We start from the raw sequence: 23,189 nt of genomic DNA on the forward strand, positions 1-23,189 counted from the left end.
GGATGGATGGATGGATGGGTGTGGGATGGATGGATGGATGGGTGTGGGATGGGTGGATGGGTGGGTGTGGGATGTGTGCAGTGAGGGCAGTCCCACCCCAGCCCAGCCCGGTGTGAGCGGTGCCCGCGGTGCCGTGGGTGCCATGCCCAGCCTCCACATTGCATGCGCTGTGCGTTCCGGTGCCACACACAGTGTGTACAATGCAGCTGCTGGACAGGCAGCTTCTCCCCAGCCCCTGCTCTCCTCTGGGCCTTTCCCTGTGTCCGTGTCTCCCGGCGGCTGGAATCACGGCTCCAAGCCGGGAGGGAGGGAGGAGGTTGAACAGCAACTGCTGGGAGAGGGTTTATGGATAAAGCCCTGGGTGGAATCTGGTCTGAGCTCCCTGAGGTTTAAAACCCTCTCTAAGGAACAGGGAGTGGGTTTAACCAACTCCTCTGTGTCGTGTTTGCCTGATATTAAATGATCTTGGAGGGCTTTTCCGACCTCAGCGGTCCCGCCATTCCATGACTTTTCACGTGGGAAGTTTAACTTGCCAGAGAAAGGGAAAGATGGAACTCCAGAAATTACCTGAGAGACCAAGTGGAGTTACACTGACAGAGAAACAAAACCTGAGGCAGAGGAAAGGGAGGCAGGGCATTGGCACCGCTGATATTCCTGATGTGAAATAGGGATAACAACACCCTCTGATGCCTCTGCTCCTGTTGGGTACAAATTCCCCCAGGGGAGGATGATTCCTGCTTGGATAAACACGGGATTTTTGGACCTGAGCACCTCTAACAGTCTCACGTCATCCCATTTATCTTCTCCAATCCCCTGGAGCTGAAATCCAAGTGCGGTCCAGCTGCAGGGAATTACCACAGTGTGAAGGAAAAATGCCAGTGGGATCAGCTTGGATTTCCCAGTTATTGGTCACGGCTCTTGGGCTTCCCTCCCAGAACAGCTGCTGGGGAATTTATTGTTGCCCAGAATGTCACTATTTATTCAATTTTCTCAGGTCCCTTTCTGCCGTCGGGGTCTCCCTGGGAAGAAGGGAATGAGGACTTTTGATGGAGCTGAGCTCCCTCGTGCCAGCGAGGTTGTGGATTGAAGAGACCCGACAGAAATCCTTGGATTTCACATCAAAGAGTAACTAAATATCCTGGTTTCCTCAGCAGTCTGGAAATAACACCTCGGAGGGTGATTTTTGCACCCCTTTCCCACCTTGGAGATTTCCAGGCAGGAAGAATCCAACGCTGTTTATTGTTATGATATCCCAGTTTTTAGGACAAAAATCGCCTTTTCTGTAGCTACGTGGAACGTCATAATTATTTCTCCCTGACTCTGTGCCCTTCCCTGCTGTGGTGTGGGCAGGATCCAGTGCCCACTGCAGGGAGCTGGAGAGTTTTTCCACTGATTCCAGTGGCTCCTGGACTGGTTTGCCCCTTCCCAGTGCCCAAAAAACTATCCAAACAATACGTGTGTGAACATTATCATGCTAATCCAAACACAGGCAGCCCAAATGCCACTGGAGGGGTCCTGTGTTCTCATTCCAGAGGAATTTAAATGGAGCAGCCTCAAACTCTTGGAAGCACATCCACGGTGGGTGTTGTGACAGGTGGGACCCGGGCTCTGCGGTTGCTCTGATAAAATGATTATTCCCTGGCAGTGCTTGGGGGAATTAATGAGGGCAGCTCCTGCCTGTGGGGCTGTTTTCCTTTGGCTGAGTTCTGAGCAGCAGAGAGTTGGTTTTTCTCGTGAAACATATGGCATTATTTTCCTCCTGCTCCCCTCTCTTCCAGAATTCCCTCTGGGGAATCGATTCTTTAAGTCTCTGCTCTGTACAGTTCAATGGCATTTTCTGAGAAGCAAATTTTACTTGAAGATGCCAATTTTACTTGAAGAAGATGGGTTTGGTTTGTTGGGTTTTTTTGTTTTTGTTTTTGTTTTGTTTTGTTTTGTTTTTTAATTAAATTTAATCGATTTAGGGGTTTGTCCACTTCTTTTAAAAAAGAGGTGACACCTGAAGCCCTCTGTGTCCCACAGCAGCTGAGGTAGGAAATGCCCCATCCACAAAACAGAATCCCAGAATGGTTTGGGTTGGAAGGGACCTTAAAGGTCATCTCATTCCAAGCCCTGGACACCTTCCACTAGCCCAGGTTGCTCCAAGCCCTGTCAAATATCTATTTATTTATTTTTATCTATTTATTTATTTTCTTTTCCCCTAAACATTCCAGCTGTCCAGCTCTAGACTTTTCCTGAGACATGGATTCCCAATTTGAGACTCACTTTTGCACCTCCCATCCTTATCCTATGACAGCACCAGCAGTTTCTGACTTCATCAGCAACTGAAGGAGCTTTTCCCCATATCCCACCTGGGAAGGAGGAAAGCTGGGGAGACTCCTGCAGGCTGGCCTGAATCCCAAAATCCTCCAATCCTTTATAAACTCGATCCTGCACTACCTGGCTTGCTTGGAAACACTGGCTCTTCTCCCTAAGAAATCCAGCTCTGGGATGGGGCTGGCGTGGTGCACACATGAACCTCATCCCAGGCTGCAGTCAGGATGTGGCCAGGTGCATTTTAAACCTGGAATGTGGGAAGCAGGCCTGGGCCACACAGTTTAGAGCAACCACAGATCCCCCCCCCGACCAAGTTTTTCCTGCTGGGAGCTCCTGTGTGGACCCACAGCCCATCACTCTTCATTATGTCCTCAGGGATCATCAAAGACACTTCCCGTGCTCCCTCACACTCCACAGGCTCCGGGGACAACTGTGGGCACTTGTTTTATTGTCCTGAGCCTCCCAGCACCTCATAACTCCTTGGAAGCCCAAAACTAAGGCCAGAAGGGAACAGAAATCACATTTTTGTCTGAAATGTGTTTGCCCACAACGCCTCCTCCTGCACCCACATCCCGCCCCTTCCTCAGTCCTCATGGAAAAGATGCCCAAGTTGAAAGAGAAAAGGAAGGGAAAAAAAAAAAAAAGCCTTCCCCACAAATTGCAGGTTTCCACCGGTGCTCCTTGAAACCTCAGGGAGCTTTTTAAAGCAGCTGAGGTTGGAGGGAGGAAATCAGAGCTTTGGGAGCAGATGCTCAAAGCCTCAGGCAACTTTCTGCCCCTCCAGCCTGACGGGAGCGCTGGGAAGAGATGGGGAGAACTCAGAGGATCCTTAAATGCCAAATGTAACCCTCCTGGAAGGGTGGCAGGATGGGAGGGTGGGGAGGCACTGCCAGAGAAGCTGTGGCTGCCCCATCCCTGGAAGTGTCCAAGGCTTGGAAGGGGCTTGGAGCAACCTGGGCTAGTGGAAGGTGTCCCAGCCCATGGGAGTAAAAGGTCTTTAAGGTCCCTCCCAACCCAACCCACTCTGGGATTCCCTGACTCCATGTGCTGTCTCTCCAAGCCTGGGCTGATCCTTCCAGGTACCACAGTGGAAATCCCCCAATTCAGAAGGGGTAAAGCTTTCACAGGAGGGAAAACCTGTCCTTGCAAGAGTCACCGGGGGGCTCTGATGCTCATCCTGTATTTATTTATAACATCCCTTCTCCTGTATTTATTTATAACATCCATTCTCCTGTATTTATTTATACCCACGACCATCTCCAAAAACTCCCTCCCAGAGGCTTCTCCCGGGGGAGCTGTGAGGAGCAGCCACGACTTACCCCAGCCAAATAATGTGAATCCCCAGAGATATTTCTTCTCTGAGAAAAATGCCATGAAGATGAGGCTGTGGAGATAGAGCCCTTCCACCAGGATCCAGTAGTAATTGGTTGCCAGGAAGTAGAGGAAGAAGGTAACAGCTACTTTACAGCCCACCTGCAATGAGCACAGAAGGACAGGAAGGCACGTGAGGAACACGGGGTGGAATTCTCGTTCTCCACAAAGACAGAATGAACCAACACGGGGTGGGAAACAAGGTGGAGAAAGGGAAAAGTAAGTCAGGCAGTTCTGGTGGCTTTTATAAGGGGGAAAAATCATCACAAGAACAGAAGAGGTGACCAACTGAGAAAGCAGCCAAGCCAAACTTGGTTTTTCCAGTAGCAGGTGAGTTGGGAGTTGTGGGGAACCTGTGGAGAGATGATGGCCTGATCCTGCTCTCTGCCAACCTACTGATGAAGGACTCAGACACCTTGTAGGTCAGCTGTGTTTCCTCTTTTCCCTGTGTCCCTTGTCCACGGCAGAGCAGAAAGGGCTATGGCCGAGTTGGCTCGGTCTGGGTGACCCGAAGTCCCATTGCTTGGAGCTCATCCCATCCTCAGCTCATGGAGGGATCTTATGGATCAAGTCACCCCATCCTGCCATGGATGTCCAAGCCAGGATCCTCCAGGGCTGCCTGGCTGTCCTCAGCAGATGTGAGGACACCCCAAGTGGCTTCTCTGGGCTTTGGAGCTTGGGCCTCCAGGAGCAAACAGAACCTGGAGGTTCTCACCCCCAATCCCAAGATGCTTCTGAACAGAGCTGAGCTGCCAGGGGGACATCTGCTGGAGAACTCCAGGACATATTGATGTGGAATAAGCTGAGCTCTCACCCCACACAGGGCTGAAATCCTTTGCTTTCTAAAGGAAAACCTTGACTGTGACCCAACAGTCCTTGAGGCAGAGGGGGCAAAGCCACCCTCCCTCCAAATGTCTCAGCTCTGGTAGAGAAAGGTTGGACAGTGTTGATGCCACGTGGGGTTAAATGGCACAAAGGGACATGTAAAGCCATTTCTTGCCAGTGGGGACATTCTTGGAGTTTGGGAAGTTGGATTTCATGGGAAGCCTGTGACTACCAAACACGTCCCTTGGCAGCATCACGTCTGCAGGATGTCCCTTCCTTTGAGAGGAACACAAATGACTGGCAGGAAATGTCAACAATATGCACCTTGTAAATAAAAAAGGGATTTTTTTTTATCCTGGCACAGCTCTTATGCTAATCCTTTCTCAATCAAAATGAACATGCAAATATTATATCCATATATCCACATATTTGTCTGTCAGTAAGATATGGACACATTTTCTTTTACAAAGTGAGTTAAAATGGAAGACCAATTAAAAATCATCCCCTTCCAGATGGGATTGATAATAATTTTAATATATTTTTATGTTTTATACATAGTAAATTTTATATTCTATATTTTTATTTTATATTTGTAAAAATACACCACGTACCCCCCCACAGGGAGCATCAGGCAATAATTGCAAAGCTCCCACTTCCCTTGGAAACAAGAGAAATCCATTAATTGTTGCCTTCATCACTTATTTGCCTTCCAATCCAGAAGAATGGGAGATGCCATTAAAATGCTAATATTCAAAGAATGCCATTTATTATCCCAATTATTCCTCTGAATGAGTCCAGCCCAAGGAGAAACAGAAGACAATGCAGTGAAATGTTTGGGGTTCTTCCCAAAAAGTGAGTGTTTTGAAGTGTGCTGAGTTCTCAGCCAGTTAATGAGATGGATCTTGGAATGGGAAGGAAACACAACACCAGATTTCCATTTGGGATGGCTTGGATGCACAGTGGGACACTCCACAGGCACTGATTGGATTCAGGGGGGTGCTGGCGGGTCCCTGGTGGGGGCAGGAGCTGTGAAAGGCTTGAGAAGCCACATAAATGTGAAGGCAGGAAGTTTATCCCAGAATGGCTGAGGTTGGAAAAGCCCTCCCAGCCCACGGATCCCCCTGATGCCCACCTTGTCCCCCAGCCCAGAGCACTGAGTGCCACATCCAGGCCTTCCTGGGACACCTCCAGGGCTGGGCACTTCAAACCTCCCTGGGCAGCCCCTGCCAAGGCCTGACCACCCTTTCCAGGGAGAAATTCCTGCTAATGTCCAACCTGACCCTCCCCTGGCACAGCTGAGGCCATTCCTTCTCCTCCTGTCCCTTGTTCCTCGGGATCAGAGCCCAACCCCCCTGGCTCCCCCCTCCTGTCAGGGAGTTGCAGAGTGAGAAGATCCCATTCCAAGGATATCTTGGAAAATCTGTGATGAGACCAATGACCAGGAGAGCTGATATTTTTTTTTCAGAAGCTGAGGAAGACTTTGAAACACGAAGATGGGCTTCTCCCCACCCTGGCCCATGGCCAGTGCAGGTTCTGCCATCAGAGCTTCCTACACAGGGAAAAAACAAGTTGGGGGACAACTCTCCCCTCTGGGGACAAGTTCAAGCGACCTCCCTCCAGTTTTTATTTTGGGATGGTGACTCCTCTGCCTGTGCCAACCCTGCTGACCCAACTAACCATCAATGGAAGCAGAGATGTCCCCAGTGAACCACTGGCCGTGGCACTCAGTGCTCTGGGCTGGGTGATGGGCGGGCATCAGGCACAGCTTGGACTTGGTGCTCTTGGGGTCTTTTCCAACCTCAATGATCCTTTGGTTCCAAGGTCCCTCTCTTGCAACCATCTGCCTTTTGCAGAAGAGCCTCACCCTTTCTTATGCCAGCACATAATCTCTCCTTTTTCCTCATCTAAAATGCCTTTTTTCATATGGGAGTGATAAAAGCTGTGCATTCCCCATCCCTGGAAGTGTCCAAGACCAGGTTGGAAGAGGCTTGGAGCAACCTGGTCTAGTGGAAGGTGTCCCTGCCCACGGCAGGGGGTGGGACTGGATGATCTCTAAAATCTTTTCCAACCCAAAGCATTCCATGATTCTGTGTTATATCCCAACAGGAACAACCAGCTGTGGTTTGCTCCAAAATGCAAGCCAGGTGAGATGTCCTCTGGTGACCTTCTTCTTCAGGAGGAGGAGTCAGGGTTGAGACCCTCCCATGACACAGTGGCTTTGCTACATCTGGGCTGTCACTTTGGGGGCACAGATGTCCCAGCCCAGTGATACCTCCATGGGGCATCCAGAGAGGAGCTCCCAGTGGAAAACCAGCCAGTTGTGGTGGGAGAAGAACACGGCAGAACACGAGCACTGGTGGGAGAGTCAGGAATGTTCCCGGAGCCAGAAAATTCAGGGGATATCAGGGCAGTGTTGAAACTAGGAGTTGTGGATGGGAATCAAAACATCAATCACGAGGAACAGCTCTTCCTTAGCTCAGGGGTTGGGAAATTCCTCTGGATTGAGAGGGAGCGAGAAGGGAAGGGGAGCAGGGTGGAAAATCCCCCTGAAAAAAAGCAAAGTGCTGACCAGCCAGGACAGAGACACGAAGACCAGAGAGCCACCTGCTCCCAGGGTACTCACAAACTGCGACTTGTCCGCTGGAGGTGCCTCAGTGATGGATTTCAAGTCCTCCTCCGAGATCCTCTCCATCTCCTCCAGGGCCGAGCCCGAGTAGAGCACGGCGTCCTTCACGAAGATGCTCACAGCCCTCAGCATGAAGGACACGAACAGGTGCATGTGGATGTAGTTCCTAGTGCAGTGCAAACGTCTGCAGGGGACACAGAGAAGGGTTGGGGGAAGTTGAGCCCGTCTTGGGGGACGTTCTTGGGGTTGTCTCTGCCTCCAAAGAGCCCCCCGGCTCCCCTCAGCCCCGCGGTGCTGCCGCCGCCGCCCCGCTCTCACCGCTCCCCCACGGGCATTAACTCCTGCTCCAGGGGGCTCCTGGAATCGTGGAACCATGGAATGGGCTGGATTGGAAGGGACCTCAAAGGTGATCTCGTTCCACCACCCTGCCGTGGGCAGGGACACCTTCCACTAGCCCAGGTCGCTCCAGCCTGGCCTTGGACACTTCCATGGGTCCAGGGGTAGCCACAACTTCTCTGGGAAATCCATTCCAGGGCCTCCCCACCCTCATAGGGAAGAATTCCTTCCTCAAATCTACTCTAAACCAACGCTCTCTCAACTGGGGGCCACTCCCCCTTTCCCATCCCTCCATGCCCTTGGACCTCAAGGACAGCATAACTTGTGGCCACTGAAAACCTCACCAAGGCTCCTGTGAAGTGCTGATTTTTGTGCCCACACCAAATTTAGCAGCAACTACAGAAGTAACTGGAGTGTGTTGGGTGTTTTCCCTGTTTTCCCTGTTAAAAACATTCTCCTTTGCTTGCTCGTGTTGAGCAGGTTTTGGGCTCCGCCCCAGCAACGGCAGCAACGACCCCACAAATGCTGGTTGTAAAGCGCTTTAAGATCCTTTTTGGGGGAAAAGCTGGATGGGGAGAGGTCAGTGGGTTGGACCCACAGATGAAAGGTGCATTTAGGAACCAGGGATCATGGGTTTGGGGAGAAGAAGGAACTAGCTGACCTCTTGGGATCCCCTCTGTTCTCTAGAGCTCTGTGTCCTGGCTGGCCACGCATGGATTTATGGATGGATTAACACCCTCTTAAATCCCCAGCTCCAGTGATGGAAATAAAAATTAAAAGTTGTGGTTTTGTTTCCTTTGGAGGATATTATGACAGCAATAACAGTTGTTGTCTGGGCTGTTATAATCCAAATTCCACCAAGTGGAACTGATGAGGTAGAAATGAAGATGGGCCTTGTTCTCTGCGTTTGACATGGAGTCAGTGAATCCCTGGATTATGTGTTATCTGGGATAAAACCTGGTTTGATCCCTGCTGCTGCTTTGATCCTTGGGATAAAGATGTTCTAGCACAGTTGTCCATGTGGGCTGGGCTGTAAATGAAGTGCTCTGAGAACATGAACAAAGAGAGAAACTAGGAATACTCTTGAACTCCTGAAACTGGGAATGCTCTTAGATATGTGGACATGGAATATTTTAACAACCTTGCCAATGTCCAGGGGGCAAGGAAACGGAGGGAGAAGGTTGGGAGAGCAGGAGTGTGGTGGCAGGGGTGGGGTCTGGCCCTGCATGGTTGCAGTGCCTCCAAGAGGGGTCTGCAGTCCCCTTGGCCCTGTGTGTGTCCCAAATTTGGGCTCTGCTCTCCAAGCACATCCCCCTGAGCCCCTTTGGCTCCCTGCAGAGGGTCCTGAGCCCTTTCAGAGCCAAAAGCCCCCCATTTTATTCCCAGTGGTTCATGCCCAGGGCTTGGCTCCAGCTCCAGGTGCAGACACCACGTGGTGTTTCCAGCACAGGGAGAATTTCCCCCCTCAGCTCTTGTCTGGCTCCTGCTGTTTTCCAGGAGAAGATGTGACCAGACTCTGAAGGGAAGCAGATCTGGGGCTCGGGGGTTGGGAGTCAGCCTCCTGCTCTATTCCCAGCTCTCCAGGTATGGCTTCCCAAAGGTCAAATTCCCAGATGTGGTGACACCTTTCATCCCTCCCATCCCACGCTCTCTGTGCCAGCGAGAATCCTACAGCACTTTGGGTTGGAAGGGACCTTAAGGATCATCCAGTGCCACCCCCTACCATGGGCAGGGACACCTTCCACTCTCCCAGGTTGCTCCAACCTGGCCTTGGATGCTTCCAGGGATGGGAGATGCAACAGGAGCTCTGAGGAATGGATGCTGTGGGTCCAGAGGGGTATTTAGGGGTCTCCATCCCTTGGCAGAGGGGGGTGGAAAGGCAGGGGAGACCAACCAGAGCCAGGAGGGTGAAGGGGGATTTTTGGCTCCCTGGGAACAGCAGCAGGGGTAGGTTGGAGGAATCAGCCTGGGATGGCTGGGCTTCCCTTCAGCTGCTCTATCATTCATGGATATTTGGGGTTGGAGTGCCAAATTCCCTGAGGAAACCGTAACTACCTCAAAAAATTACCATCTAAATCTGAGCCGGGTGGGAAAGAGGGGCAGAAAACCCCAGAGGGTTTTCCAAGTGGGACCAACCTCCTCCTGGAGATTCCCCTCTTCCCGTTTGCTACAGAGGGTCTGGAAAACTCCTCTACGGGGAAGAGGAGGAGATTCAAACACCCCACCCGCCATCCCCCAGGAAGTTTGACCTGAGCGATGCCAAGGCAGCCCAAATCCCGGACGGAACCGCTCCTGGAATTGCCACCCCAACCTGATCCTGTGGGAGAGCCCGAGGCTTTTTCCCTTAGGTAAAACCAGAGCCGCCTACCTGAAGTATCCCAGGATAAGGACAGCAACTGTGAGGGATCCCAGAGAGATGGAGTATCCAACAGTATAAATCAAATAGAGGCGATCAAAGACCTCCTGCAGCAGAAACGATGGAAAAAATAGCGTCACATTAGAACGCGGCCTCCTGACGGGGGGACACGGGCACTCGGACACCCCCGGGGCTGGGAACCCTCGGGAATCACAGCCTTTGGGCACCCTGGGAAGGGCTGGTTGTGTTTCCTGGCGGGGTTTCCTGACGGGATTTCCTGGGAGGGCGGGATTTTTGCGTGGGTTGATCCCTCGCCTGGGAGTTCCCTGCAGCGTTTTCATCTCAAAGGAACTCAAAGCGCTTTACAAACTCTCGGCCCCATCCAGAGATCACTTGGATCTCCACGAGGACAAAACCTTGGCTTGGAAGGAACGCCCATGAACCCGGGATTTGGGCTGGAATTGTGCAATTTAGCCATTGCTGACTGATGCTGGTCCAGCACACCCCAGAAAACACGGGCAGGATAAACTTTGGCTCTGGGATTTGAGGAAAAAAAAAAAAATCACCTGCATTTATTTTTCCCCTTTTTCCAATCCAAAGCAGCCTCTGCCTGTGGTTATCCAACCCAGACACAACCTGAGCTTGCCAAGGGCCCTTTGGAAAAGGTCCTGTCACAGGAGAGCTCGTAGGAATTAATCCTCTGAGAGGTTTTAGTTCTCTTGGCTCTCTGTGTTTTAAAGCTGGGCTTAGAAACCCTGAGGTTTCCATTAAATATCAAGATGTTTTCCCTTTATCCTGTGCTGGGACATGCAGCTGAACTCAGGGATTCCTGAATGTCCACCTGGAAAGGGTTAAAATTCCTGCCACCAGCCCAGTTTGTACTGCCTCGAACTGCCTGAAATTAGAAATAAACCCCAAAGAAACCAACCAATTCAGCATCTTTCTGCCTCCTCCTTTGCCTCCCGCTTTTCCCTCACCCCACCCACCGGGATGCAGGAACACTGGGCTCGGAATGACAGCCCCGGTTGGGATTGGAGGCTTGAAATGCTGGCCTGGAATGGGAAACCTCAGCCCTATGACATCAGAATCCCCAGATATGGGAATGTTTCTCTGTGGTTTCCATTGGCAGAGTGGAGTGTTTGCCAGTATTAATTTAGTGTGTGTGTCTGGGTGTATTTATATATATATTTATATATATATATCTATATGTCTGTCTGTGCAGGCAGCAGGCACTGAAAAGTCAGTGGGAGTAGATTTGAAAGCTTTGGGGGAAAAAGAGGAATTTTCCTGCTGCCAAGCTGGAATCCCCTTTGAGCTGGAAAACATTTGCCTCCAGAATGAAAATAATAGTAATAATAATAATAATAAAAATAAAAATAAAATCCTGCTCCAAGTTTAGGATTTCTGGGGATCCAGCAGTTGTGAGGGGGGACAAAAGGGTCCCTGAGCCCCACTGGGAAATTTAACTGGGAAGATCCACGTTCCTGTCGGGCAACGATGGTGTTGTAGCAGGAATGGCCCTGGGAAGAGCCTCCTGATTGGCTGGTAGGACGTTTTGGGAGGCTGTGGTTAACTCCTCTGATTAACCACAGGGCCTCTCTCTGGAAGGGCGAGGAGTGAGAGGTGCCAGGACACACAGATCCACGGCTCCCAGCACGCTGGTGTCCAATCCTGCCGATGGAGGAGGCACAAATCCTGCTCTGGGAAAGGGGATTCTCTGGATGGGCTGCTTAGATCCTCAGGGAAAAGCCTCAGGAGCAAACATTTGAGGTGTTCCAACAGGCTCCGTTCCCAGGAGTCACCATTTTGCCCTGGATTTACCCAGGAGGGAAAAAAGTGATATTTAGGGATCTCCATCCCTCGGCAGGGGTGGGGGAGAGGGAGGGGAACCAGTCGAAGTTCGGAGGGTGAAGGGGGATTTTTGGCTGCCTGGGAAGAGCAGCAGTGTGGGGAGGTTGGAGGAAGCAGCCTGGGATGGGATGGATGGCTGGGCTTCCCTTTTGTTGCTCCAGAGGGGGAAAAATCCCTCCAGGCAATTCCAGTCCCACTCATCCAGCATGAGGGAGGTCCCAGCTGGGTGGGAACCACGATGCTGAGTCAGGGAAGGTCCCCCAGGTGACAAAATATTGAGTCATCCACCAGCTGCAACAACCACCTCCACGGGCTGAGATCCCTCTGCTGGGAGCTGAGGGGGACACGAGTGGAAATCATTCCCAGAAGGCCACAAAGGTCGGGATGGCCAAGCCATGGACACAACCTGGACCTCCACAGTCTCCAGTTCAGTACTTCTGAGAGCAGGAGGAGCTCTAATGGCTCCTAGAAATCCACCCTGAGGACACACTGACCATCACTGGTCATCCCCTGACCTGTTGGAAGGGGCAAAAATCTGGCCTTGCCACACCTTTAGACCCTGGTTTAAGAAGTGTGATGCTTTAACCGGTGTAATTTAATTTAATTATCACTTAATTTAGGTGTTCAAGGCTTGGAGCAACCTGGGCTAGTGGAAGGTGCCCCTGCCTATGGCAGGGGGTTGGAATGAGATGAGCTTTAAGATCTTTTCCAACCCAAATCAACCTAGGAATCCATAATCCTATGAATTTGATTCCTTCACTCTTTCAGCTGAGGACACAAGTGCTCTGGAAAATAGGAGAAGCTGAAAATAAACTAATGGAAAACCAGAAGGACAAAACTTCAATGTCTGGGATTCCAGGGTTTGGGATTGTCAGTAAAATATTATAAAACCCATTGTAGAGCACCAAGATTGGGGAACATCAGCTTCAGAGCTGATGGCCTTGAACATCCCCCTTTGCCCACTCCATCCATCCATGGAATGATAGAACTGAGGTTGGAAAAGCCCTTTGAGTCCAACCATTGACTGCCAAGGCCACCATTCACCCGTGTCCCCAAGTGCCACATCCCCATGGCTTTTAAATCCCTCCAGGGATGGGGACTCCAGCCTGTGCCAGACCTGGACAGCCCTTTTCAGGAAGAAATTTTCCCAATATCCAACCTAAACCTCCTGAGGCTGTTTCCTCTCCTCCTGTCCCTTGTTCCCTGGGAGCAGAGCCTGACCCCAGTTGTCCCTCCACGTGTCTCAGGTCATTTTAGTCCCCGAAGTGTCCTGCTTGGCTTCCAGCTGCTCTTGCAGAAGGGGAGGAGTTTCCTGAAGATCTCAGGAATTGTATCTGCAATTCCCACGCAGCTGTCTCCCAAACCTGAGAACACCTCATCTAATTCCAGGCCTAAACCTCATCTCTGTTCCAGCATCTGGATGAAACATTCAGGGTTTTGGTGTCCATGTGTCCTGTTCCCTCCCAGTGTCCCAGGGAGAGACTGAGACAGGAGTTTTCTACAAGACTGATGGCAAATCCTATTCCAAGTATTACTGTGGATACCCTGGGCCTGACTTTATCCTTCCCTCCTTTTAATTTGTGAGACAACAGCAAAATTCTGCACCCTTTGTTTCGTGGAGCTGAACTGGATCCAGTGATCCTTTGAGGAACTGGCAGGCTCTGCTGGAGGCTGGGATTAGCGGGATAGGAGGATGGAATCATGAGGAAGGGCTTTCCAGATGAAGTATCTCCAAAGTTTCTCCAAGCTGCTGATTCAGACCTTGTTAATGACACGTTTGCAATCAGCAGGAGAAGTGTTTCACTGCTTGGAGTGATAAGCAAAGCCAGAAATCCTCTGGGTTGGCTTTTCTTGCCTTTTGGGTTTTTTTTTTTTTACAGCAAAGTTGTGACTAAATGAAAAGCTTAATGGGATGTGCACAAAAGGCACAAACCAGCCACTGATTTCCAAAGCCTCGGGGAAAACACTGAGGGCTGAACAGGAATTTTGGCTGCAGGATTCTGTTCCCTTCATCCCTAGAGGTGCCGGGCACTTAAATCCTCCCAGTCTGGATAAAGAGCAGGATCAGCTCCGAGATAAGACACCCCAGTTTAGACTCAGACACCCCAATTTAGACTAAGACACCCCAGCTTAGATGTGTAAACATGCACGTCTTTGTGATCTTTATGGCCCCTTCCAACCCAAAGCATTCCAGAATTTCCTGATTCTATTCCCAGCCCTGCTCTTTGGGCACGAAACGAGCAGGGACACCACAGGGTGGCTGCAGCAGTGAAGAAAATCTCTCCAGGAGGCTTTTTTTTCACTCCTAAACAGCCTTTCAAAACTCTGCCCCTCAGTCCTGGTGCAAAGGGCTGCCCCTTCGCTGGCATTTCCCGGGATAATTCAGTGTCCAGGCCACAAACGGGGCTCGGGGGGGCCTCACAAAAGCTGTTTGCTTTTCAAAGGGCCCCGGAGAGCCCCGGGAACACAGCGGATTGTTGGTGGGACAATGGAGTTTAGATAAAGCAGCCCTGCCCCACGCTGGGCCTTCCCCATTGTGTTGGGGGTGGGATGGAGTCTCCAGGCCTCTCTGGTTTCCCTGGAAGCAGTAAAAGCACCAGGCTCTAACCGAGCAGTAGCACATGAAGACAGGATTGGTGGGCTGAGGTTACATCTCACGACGGTCCCTCTTGCTGGTGGTTTCCAAGCCGAGCCAACCTCCCAAGTTGCTGGCTCGGATCCCCCTTCTCCCTGATTTCCGTGGATGTGGATGGCGTTTACCCTCAAGTTCATCCCTGAAAACGGGGTGGGTGGGACCCGCTTTAAAAATAGATGAGTTTGGCAGCAGTGCTGCTGTGGGGGGAGACGGGAACGAAGGAGATTTCTGCTTTTTGACCAAAATACGCCACTGACTCCTGGCAGCGTCCCAAAAGGTGACCGGGAAAATGGTCATCCTGGAGATGCTGTTTGGGCTGGATGTGTGGAAGGGGAGGGGGTCAGAGTCAAAGTGCTGCTACCATTTTTGGAGGGAAACGGCCTCAAAAGCTGCCAGAGGGTCATCACTTCTCATCTGGGCCACGTTTTATCTAAAGATTGAGGAGCTCCAAGAGTACAGGTCACCCTCACTCCTGTTTTTAAGGGAATCTAGGAAAGAAATAAAGAAAGAAAGGAGAACAGCCAACCTGGGCCAGGCCAAAGGTCTTTTTAACTCTGATTCCTGACTCCTGCACGTCCAGGAAGAGATGCTTAGGGAAGAGTGTGAAAACAGAATAAATATGGAATAAATATGATGTGGAGCTGTTGGAGTAAATCCAGAGGAGGTCATGGAAGTGCTCTGAGGGCTGGAACACCTTTCCTATGAAGCCAGGCTTCTCCCCTGGAGAAGAGAAGGCTCCAGGGAGAGCTGAGAGCCCCTTGCAGGGCCTGAAGGGGCTCCAGGAGAGCTGGAGAGGGACTGGGGACAAGGGATGGAGGGACAGGACAAGGGGAATGGCTTTAAGATGAAGGAGAATATATTTATATTGGATATTGGGAAGGAATTGTTGGCTGGGAGGGTGGGGAGGGACTGGAATGGAATTCCCAGAGAAACTGTGGCTGCCCCTGGATCCCTGGAAGTGTCCAAGGCCAGACTGGATGGGGCTTGGAGCAATCTGGGCTAGTGGGAGGTGTCCCTGCCCATGGCAGGGGGTGGTACTGGATGATCCTTAAGCTCCTTTCCAGCTCCAGCCATCCTGGCACTCTGTGATACAGATCCCCCCCGTGCCCACCCTGCAGTGCTCATGGAGCAGTCCTGGATACCCTCTCCCAATGTACAGCAGAGCTTCAGCCCCGTGGAACAGGCAGCAGAGGGACAAACAGCTGGAGTTTAACCCCAGTGCCTCCAAGAGGGGATCCCCAGCCAAGCCATCCCTTCCTTCCCTGCTCCTCCTCAAACACCAGATGGAAAACAAGCCAAGCAGAGCTCCCAGCTCAGGTGCTGGGCTGGGAAGCCACAGATCCCTCAGCTTATCAATTCAGAGGCACCTTCTGAAGGTCCAGGGTGCAGCTGGGGCAGGGGATGCCCAGGCACCTCTCCTGGGGAAGCAGTGGGAGAAGGAGGTTTCCCACCATCTCTGCTGCGCTGGGGGAGGGTTATTTTAAAAGCAGAATATGAGGGAACACACAGAGGGTGGTGCAGAGGTGGCTTTGTGCTCAAAGGCATGAAGAAAACTGCCTTGTCTTCCCACGAGGAGCTGCTGAGACACCTTTCCACGAAACTTCATCCTGTCCTTTGCTAAACAGTTGGCTCAGACCGTGTCCAGGAGGGCACAGAATCCCAGGATGGTTTGGGTTGGAAAGGACCTCAAAGATCATCCTGTTCCATCCCCTGCCATGGGCAGGGACACATTCCAGTGTCCCAGGTTGCTCCAAGCCTTGTCCAACCTGGTGTTGGACATCTGCAGACAGCTGGTCCCCCCACATTTGATCCTGTCTAAAAGGGATTTGAGGAGACACTTCCCTGGCTCACTCCAGGCTAAGAGGGGACACCAATCTCCTGGGCTGTCAACCCAGAGTCCTCCAGCAGAGCTGGTTTTCCCTCAGGACACAACCCAGGAGCAGTTGTTCCCCGGGCTGTTAATTCTCAGGCTCTGATGGCTTTAACATTCCAGAGGGTGGTTCTTCCTCTGCTGCTCCTGCTGGAACCATCCTGCCCATCCCCTGCAGGACACAAACCTGCTCTGGGGCCCTCTGTTTGCTGCTCTGCTCAGTCTGCCAGTCACCCCACAGTGCCTAAAAGGAGAAAACTCCCCACCCAAACAAACATCTGGGGGTGTTTATTTAGGGGTGTATCTGTACCTCTATCTATAGTTACAGCCTTATTTCTAGGGAGAGCAGCAAATCTATATATTTATAGTCACAGACAGATTTTTTTTCCCCACCCCGATTCCCTCTAAGTGCACATTTCCCCTGGTTGCATCTGCTCTGGTGCTGCTCTGCTTGGAGCCAGCCCACCATCCTCTTTCCAAACGTTGGTTAAATGCAGCTGTTCCCGGTGACGCAAAGATGTTGCTCCCCAGGGAGGGAAATAATAATAGAAAACAAATTCTCTCCCTCAAGATGACGGGCCTGCCTTACCGAAATTCCCCGATTCTGACATCTCCTGACATATTTACTTCAAGGAGAGGGAAAAAAAAAAAGAAATATCAAAGGGAGGTTTATTAATACCAGTGCTCTGGGTGTGAGGGACAAGAGGCCTTCCGTGCTCTCCGTGAGGAAAGTCATCACCCAACTGGGTAAAAAAGGTCATTATTTTCTCTCTCTTTTGTTTGCAGAGTGTTTTTCAGACCAGAGGGCCCGAGAGACCTGCAGTGGCTGCATATTTGTTGTGTCACTTGTCACTAAAATTCAGCCACCTCGCTGATAACACACTCTGTGACAACACAGAGGGGAGGGCAGGGCTGCTCTCAGGGACACCTTGTAAATACAAGGTTAATAATAATAATAATAATAATAATAATAATAATAATAATAATAATAAATGTTGTTGAAAAGCATTTGTTAATCAAGCTCAAGTCCCAAAGCTGAGGAAAACCTCCATTTTTTCCAGTGTTCTTTGCACTGGGGAAGCACCACTTAAACAAGACCATCTTGCCCAGTTAATCCGAGCAACGGTGATGCTCTAATTTGTTTGACTATTAAAACCATCCAATTCTCCTCAAACCAGGAAATTCCTGGCAAAAGATGAATATTGAAGAGGATAGTGATATTGGGATGGTAAAATCCCATGGCATCTTTGTGGCAAAAGGTGAACCACGAGGAGAAGGATCTGGGGATGGTTTATTAAAACAGCTCCTAAAGGAAGAGGTCATGAGGAGCAGGAATTTTCCAAGTGAGAGGTTGGGAAGGAAAATGAAGTCTCCTGGGCTGTGAGACATTGTCTAAACCTCCTTTGTTAGGAAGCACAGTCCAAGTCCTCTGGGCTGTGACCACCTCAGGGGACACAAAATCAGCACCTGAAACCCAGGACATGAGACTTTCCTTTCAGCCTTTTTTACCAGCCTGGGGGTGGAAGGTCTCTATTTTTATCTTGTACTGGTAACAAATGGTCACCTCTCTTCTTCTTTCTACCCTTCCCCTACCAAGTCACCTTGACAAGTCCCAGTTGCCAGCGTGGGAGGTTAAAAAGACAGGATGTCCTTTCCCTGGGGGAAATCTTGGACACTGGCTCAGCTGGACAAGTCAGAGAATCACAGAATATCCTGAGTTGGGAGGGACCCCCAAGGACCATCCAGTCCAACCCCTGGCCCTGCACAGACACCCCAACAATCCCCCCCTGTCCCTCAGAGCATTGTCCAAACCCTCCTGGAGCTCTAGCAGCCTGGGGGCCGTGCCCACTGCCCTGGGGAACCTGGTCAGTGCCCAACCACCCTCTGGGGGGAGAACCTTTGCCTGAGATCCAACCTGACCCTCTCCTGACCCACTGATGGTGTTTCTTCTGTCTGCAGCAGGTGACTCCCACCTCAGGGCAGGGCTGAGGGAGGTGGGACAGAAACAATGACCTCAGAGAGGTCACAAAGTTGTACAACTTAACAAAGTGCTCAATGTGATCAAGACACTCAGTGACTCCAATACCCAGTCCAGAACCTTCCCAGAACACTCTGGGGCTAAAAGAGTTCTTCCCACTGGATGAACTGGGAAAAGATGACCCCAAACTTGTTCTAGAAGCGAACATCATCCAACCCTGAGATGACACACTCTGCTGGAGCAGAACCCTGTGTGTAAAACCTCGCCTGTTCTTTGACCACATGACACAAGCCATGCAGGTCCTCAAATAACTTATTTCCTCACTAAACAGCTTCATTCATGTGTTGCTTCACTCTGGAGAGAAAATAATAAAAAAAAACCCAACCAAAAACCAACCCCGGGCACGCTGTGGTTGGATTTCAAACGAGGAACATCCTCCCGACGGGGCCTGTGCATCATCCCCATCCTGCTCCACAGATCTTTATCTCCAGCTGCCTGCACAGAGCCCTGCCTGCACATCAGCAGCGCCCGTGTCCAAGGGGACAACTTCCAAGTGCCACGGGAGAGCCAGAGGTTTGGGCTGCATTCCCGGCGTGGGCGGGACTGTCGCTCCCTGCCACACAAGGAGGTCACATCCTCTCAGGTGACTCCTCTGCTGGCTCTGCTGGCACATCAGCACGGAGCAGACACTTCTTGCCTTCAGGCATTTTCAGCACTACAGAGAGGTAGGAAATTTTTCCAGCTCCTACTTCGCCAATTACCCAAATTGGTGCAAAAATAAGGCCCCGGAGTTCTTTTTTCTTCCTATTTTTTTCTTTTTTCCAGGAGCCCACCAAACCCTCTCCATGTGCTTTTAGTCTCTTTTCACCTTTGGACTGATGGCCCCGTTTCAAAACTGTGCCTACACCATTATTAATTCAAGATCATGGAATCCCAGTTTGGTTTGGATTGAGGAAGGCACTTTAATTATCATCTCATTCCACCCCATACCATGGGCAGGGACACCTTCCACTATCCCAGGTTGCTCCAACCTGGCCTTGGACACTTCCAGGGATCCAGGGGCAGCCACAGCTTCTCTGGCAAATCCATTCCAGTCCCTCCCCACCCTCACAGACAACAATTCCTTCCCAATATCCCACCTAAATTTACTTTCTTTCATCTTGAAGCCATTTCCCCTTGTCCTGTCCCTCCATCCCTTGTCCCCAGTCCCTCTCCAGCTCTCCTGGAGCCCCTTTAGGCCCTGCAAGGGGCTCTGGAGTCTCCCTGGAGCCTTCTCTTCTCCAGGAGAACCCCCCCAGCTCTCCCAGCCTGGCTTGGACTGGTTTGACTCTGGTTTGACTGACACATCCTTTCCCTCTGTGTTTGGACATCCCCCACCACAGCCAACCACAGAAACACTGGAATTTTTGATAACAACCTGGTAGCAAAATTATTTCCTGATGGGACAGGGGGAGTCTCAGTGGCAGGGTAACAACCTCCAACCACTTCTGAGCCTCCCTGAGACCGCTTCATTTCCCCCAAAATCCCTTTAGAAATGGAGTGGGGGTGGGGGTGTGGCAGCTGGAGCCTTTCTGGCTTTGAGGACAATTCCAAGTTCAAATAATTCCCCACCAAAACCCACCGTGGCTTTGGCAAGCTCGGGTTTAGTTTCCAAGAGGAGGCCGATGAGCTGGAGCTCATCGAGGGTTTGAAGCGAGACAAGTGAGGAATTCTGGGTGAGGGCAGAATTCCTGCTCCGTGCCCGAAGGGAATTACCTACCCTCTCCCTCGTCTCGTTGGTGAGGAACTTGGCACACTCGCTGTAGTTTGCCCAGGTCCTGTTGTTGCCTGGCACCAGCTCCCAGCTCCCGTTCAGGTCACACCGACGGTAAGCGTGGCCTGTGGAGAGAGGGGACACACAGAGAGTCAGGGCCCAGACCTGGGAAAACAGGAGAAAACCACTCCAGGGGTGGATCCCACCAGTCCTGGTGTGTCCTGCCCGCTTCCAAGCTCAGCTGCAAGAACCAATTCCCATCTCCACAGAAACCTCATCGACCTTCCGGCTGAGAAACCCCACAGAGCATTTTAATTAGGGTCAGGTAGTGGGTCTAAAAATCGAGGAGAGAAGCTTTGAAAAGCCCCAAAACATGGACTCATCCTCGGAATTAATTGCAGTTCTCCCTAGGAGATAAAGGGGGATTTATCAATGCTGTTTTTCCTTCACAGGCTTGGGTCATCTCCAGGGAGGTTTTTCTCTGGTTGCTCTCCTCGTGGTGAAGGAGGAAGAAGAGGAAGCAAGGTTTCCTCTTGGGATACAGCTGGCAGATGGGAATATTCACGTTCACAGAGCTCAAGTTTTGTGGATTTACAAGCCTGGATTTGTTTGATGCCACAAACTCTGTGTAGCAAGAGAAAACCCAAGATAAGAGTTGGACTCGATGGTCCTTGTGGGTCCCTCCCAACTCAGCATATTCTGGGATTCTGGGACTTAATCTGAAGGCTGTGTTTATTGTGTTGTTATTAATTATTAATATCTAAACCACTAGATTAATATAGAACTAATATTAATATACAAAACAGATATTGATATATAAAACAAATATTAATATATAAAACAAATATTAGTACCTAAAACTAATATTAGCAACTAAAATGAATATTAATATTTAAAATTAATATTAATATCTAAAGCTAATATTAATATCTAAACACCAATCATTAGTGTTTAGAGGATTACAGGCTGTGCGGGGCACGTGGGAAATCTGTCTCTGTTTCAGTTAAAACTGAGCTTTTCTTTCAGCAGAAACAAATAACAAACTGTTCCCTTCCTTCCTTTCCCCTGGGTTTGCTCCTGCTTGGAAGGGAGTCCCTGTGTGATGAAAAAGGGATGTTAAAGGTGGTTTGGAATGTTGTGACTGCCAGGAATCTCCTTCCTGAGGGCAACACCCACCTTTGTGGTTGAAGTCGTAGATGTACTCGGGGCATGGCATGGCCACCACCTTGCCCGGGACACCTTCGGGCCAGCAGACGATGCCATCCCACTCAGGGAGACAAAAACCATCTGGGGGAGAGAACAAAGACAAGGAGGAGTCACTGCACCCTGCGGAGGTGACACGGATGTCCCGCTGTTTGGAGAAGGCTCTCTGGGAAAAGCTCTCAGTGCTGTCGCTCAGTTTGAGAAATCACTGGGAAATCACTGGGAAATCATTGAGAAATCACTGGGAAATCACTGGGAAATCATTGAGAAATCTCTGGGAAATCATTGAGATATCACTGGGAAATCATTGAGAAATTGCTGGGAAATCATTGAGAAATTACTGAGAAGTCACTGGGAAATCTGCGAAATCACTGGGAAATCATTGAGAAATTACTGGGAAATCGCTGGGAAATCACTGGGAAATCACAAGAAATCGCTGGGAAATCACTGGAAATCACTGAGAAATCATTGAGAAATCACTGAAGAAACATTGAGAAATCCCTAGGAAATCACTGAGAAATCACCAGGAAATCGGTGAGAAACTGCTGGGAAATCACTGGGAAATCATTGAGAAATCCCTGGGAAATCACTGAGAAATCACTGGGAAATCCCTGGGAAATCATTGCCATTTTCTTAGTGTTTGGCTCCAGAAGGTGCAGGTTCTCCCAGGTTTTATTTCGGGAGGACACACGGCATCCAGCCCTGGGAACAGCAGCAGGAGGACGTGGAGCTGCTGGAGAGAGTCCAGAGGAGGCCCCGGAGATGCTGCCAGGGCTGGAGCCCCTCTGCTCTGGAGCCAGGCTGGGAGAGCTGGGGGGGTTCCCCTGGAGAAGAGAAGGATCCAGGGAGACTCCAGAGCCCCTTGCAGGGCCTGAAGGGGCTCCGGGAGAGCTGGAGAGGGACTGGGGACAAGGGATGGAGGGACAGGACACAGGGAATGGCTTCCCACTGCCAGAGGGCAGGGATAGATGAGATACTGGGAAGGAATTCTTGTCTGTGAGGGTGGGGAGGGACTGGAATGGAATTCCCAGAGAAACTGTGGCTGCCCCTGGGTCCCTGGAAGTGTCCAAGGCCAGGTTGGACAGGGCTTGGAGCAGCCCTTTGAGGTCCTTCTGACCTCTCAGCTCCTGCAGCTCTGTGTCCTCAGGGACCTCCTTTGCTTTGGCCTTGGTGACCTTCAGCCACCCCTTCCAATCCAGCTGCACCCACCTGAGGGTGGGAATTCAAACGCTCAACCTGATGGATCTGCCCCAACTCTGCTTCCAGAGCAGCATCTTCCCTGGGCTGGAGTTCATGGATAAGTTTGTCAGCAGCGCCTGGCAGAGGATTCCCTGTGAATCCAAACAAACCAGAGCTCCCCCAGGAACAGAACCAGCAGCAGGGCCAAGATCTCAGCTGGTTTCATTAATATCAAAGCCTTCCCCACCTTTCAACCAAACAACCCTTCATCCAGAATTGCTTGGGCTGCCGCCGATAATTCCCTTTGCTGGGATTTCAGGACACGAAGAAAACAACAGGAAAACTCGCGGCCAAACAGCTGATTTCTAATCTTTAGATTAGAATGTGGATGGAAAGGAACGGATTAATCCCTGCCTTTCTTCCAAAGCACCAACCGGGAGCGAGGGGAGAGGAACTAAAGTTCCTCAGCACCCCTGAGATAAAAAAGAAATCGAGATTTATTGCGTTTTCCTGGCTTCCAGTCGCAACAGGAGAAGAATAATATTACATTTCCTATTCATGAGAAGTGGGAAAGCCCTTCCCTTTGGCTCGTTGTGTTGCAGGATAATTCAGACTGTGCAAACCCAGTTTATTTGTTTTTCAGTTCTCTGGAAGGTTCAAAAGAAAAAAAAGGAAACAAGACAAACAAACAAACCCGCAGCGCCCCACAAAATTTGGATTAGGACAAAGTGTTATTGTTTTTTGAGGTCTTTTCTCACAGATGAGAAAGTAAATTAAGACATTTAATTTAGGCCTCGATGTGGTCTTGCTGAAAATAAAAGCCAGTTCTTTGGGACAAAATAAATGAGTTGGGGAAAGGTTTGAAATGAGCACTGGGGAGAAACAACACT

At 50.5% G+C, this 23,189-nt stretch overlaps 1 protein-coding gene across 1 annotated transcript in view; it reads right to left on the reverse strand.

Moving 5' to 3' along the window:
- PTH1R (parathyroid hormone 1 receptor) overlaps positions 1-23,189 on the reverse strand; it is a 99,824-nt gene that overhangs the window by 18,445 nt on the left and 58,190 nt on the right. The window contains exons 3-7 of the mRNA XM_027669553.1: positions 21,094-21,204; positions 19,924-20,042; positions 9,843-9,937; positions 7,136-7,322; positions 3,636-3,789 (exon numbers count right to left, since the gene is read on the reverse strand). Of these exons, the coding sequence (XP_027525354.1) occupies positions 3,636-3,789; positions 7,136-7,322; positions 9,843-9,937; positions 19,924-20,042; positions 21,094-21,204 (666 nt within the window). The remainder of the gene's footprint in view (positions 1-3,635; positions 3,790-7,135; positions 7,323-9,842; positions 9,938-19,923; positions 20,043-21,093; positions 21,205-23,189) is intronic.

The sequence above is a fragment of the Corapipo altera genome, unplaced genomic scaffold, assembly GCF_003945725.1.
Source record: "Corapipo altera isolate COAL_440 unplaced genomic scaffold, ASM394572v1 152, whole genome shotgun sequence".
Taxonomy (NCBI): Eukaryota; Metazoa; Chordata; class Aves; order Passeriformes; family Pipridae; genus Corapipo; species Corapipo altera.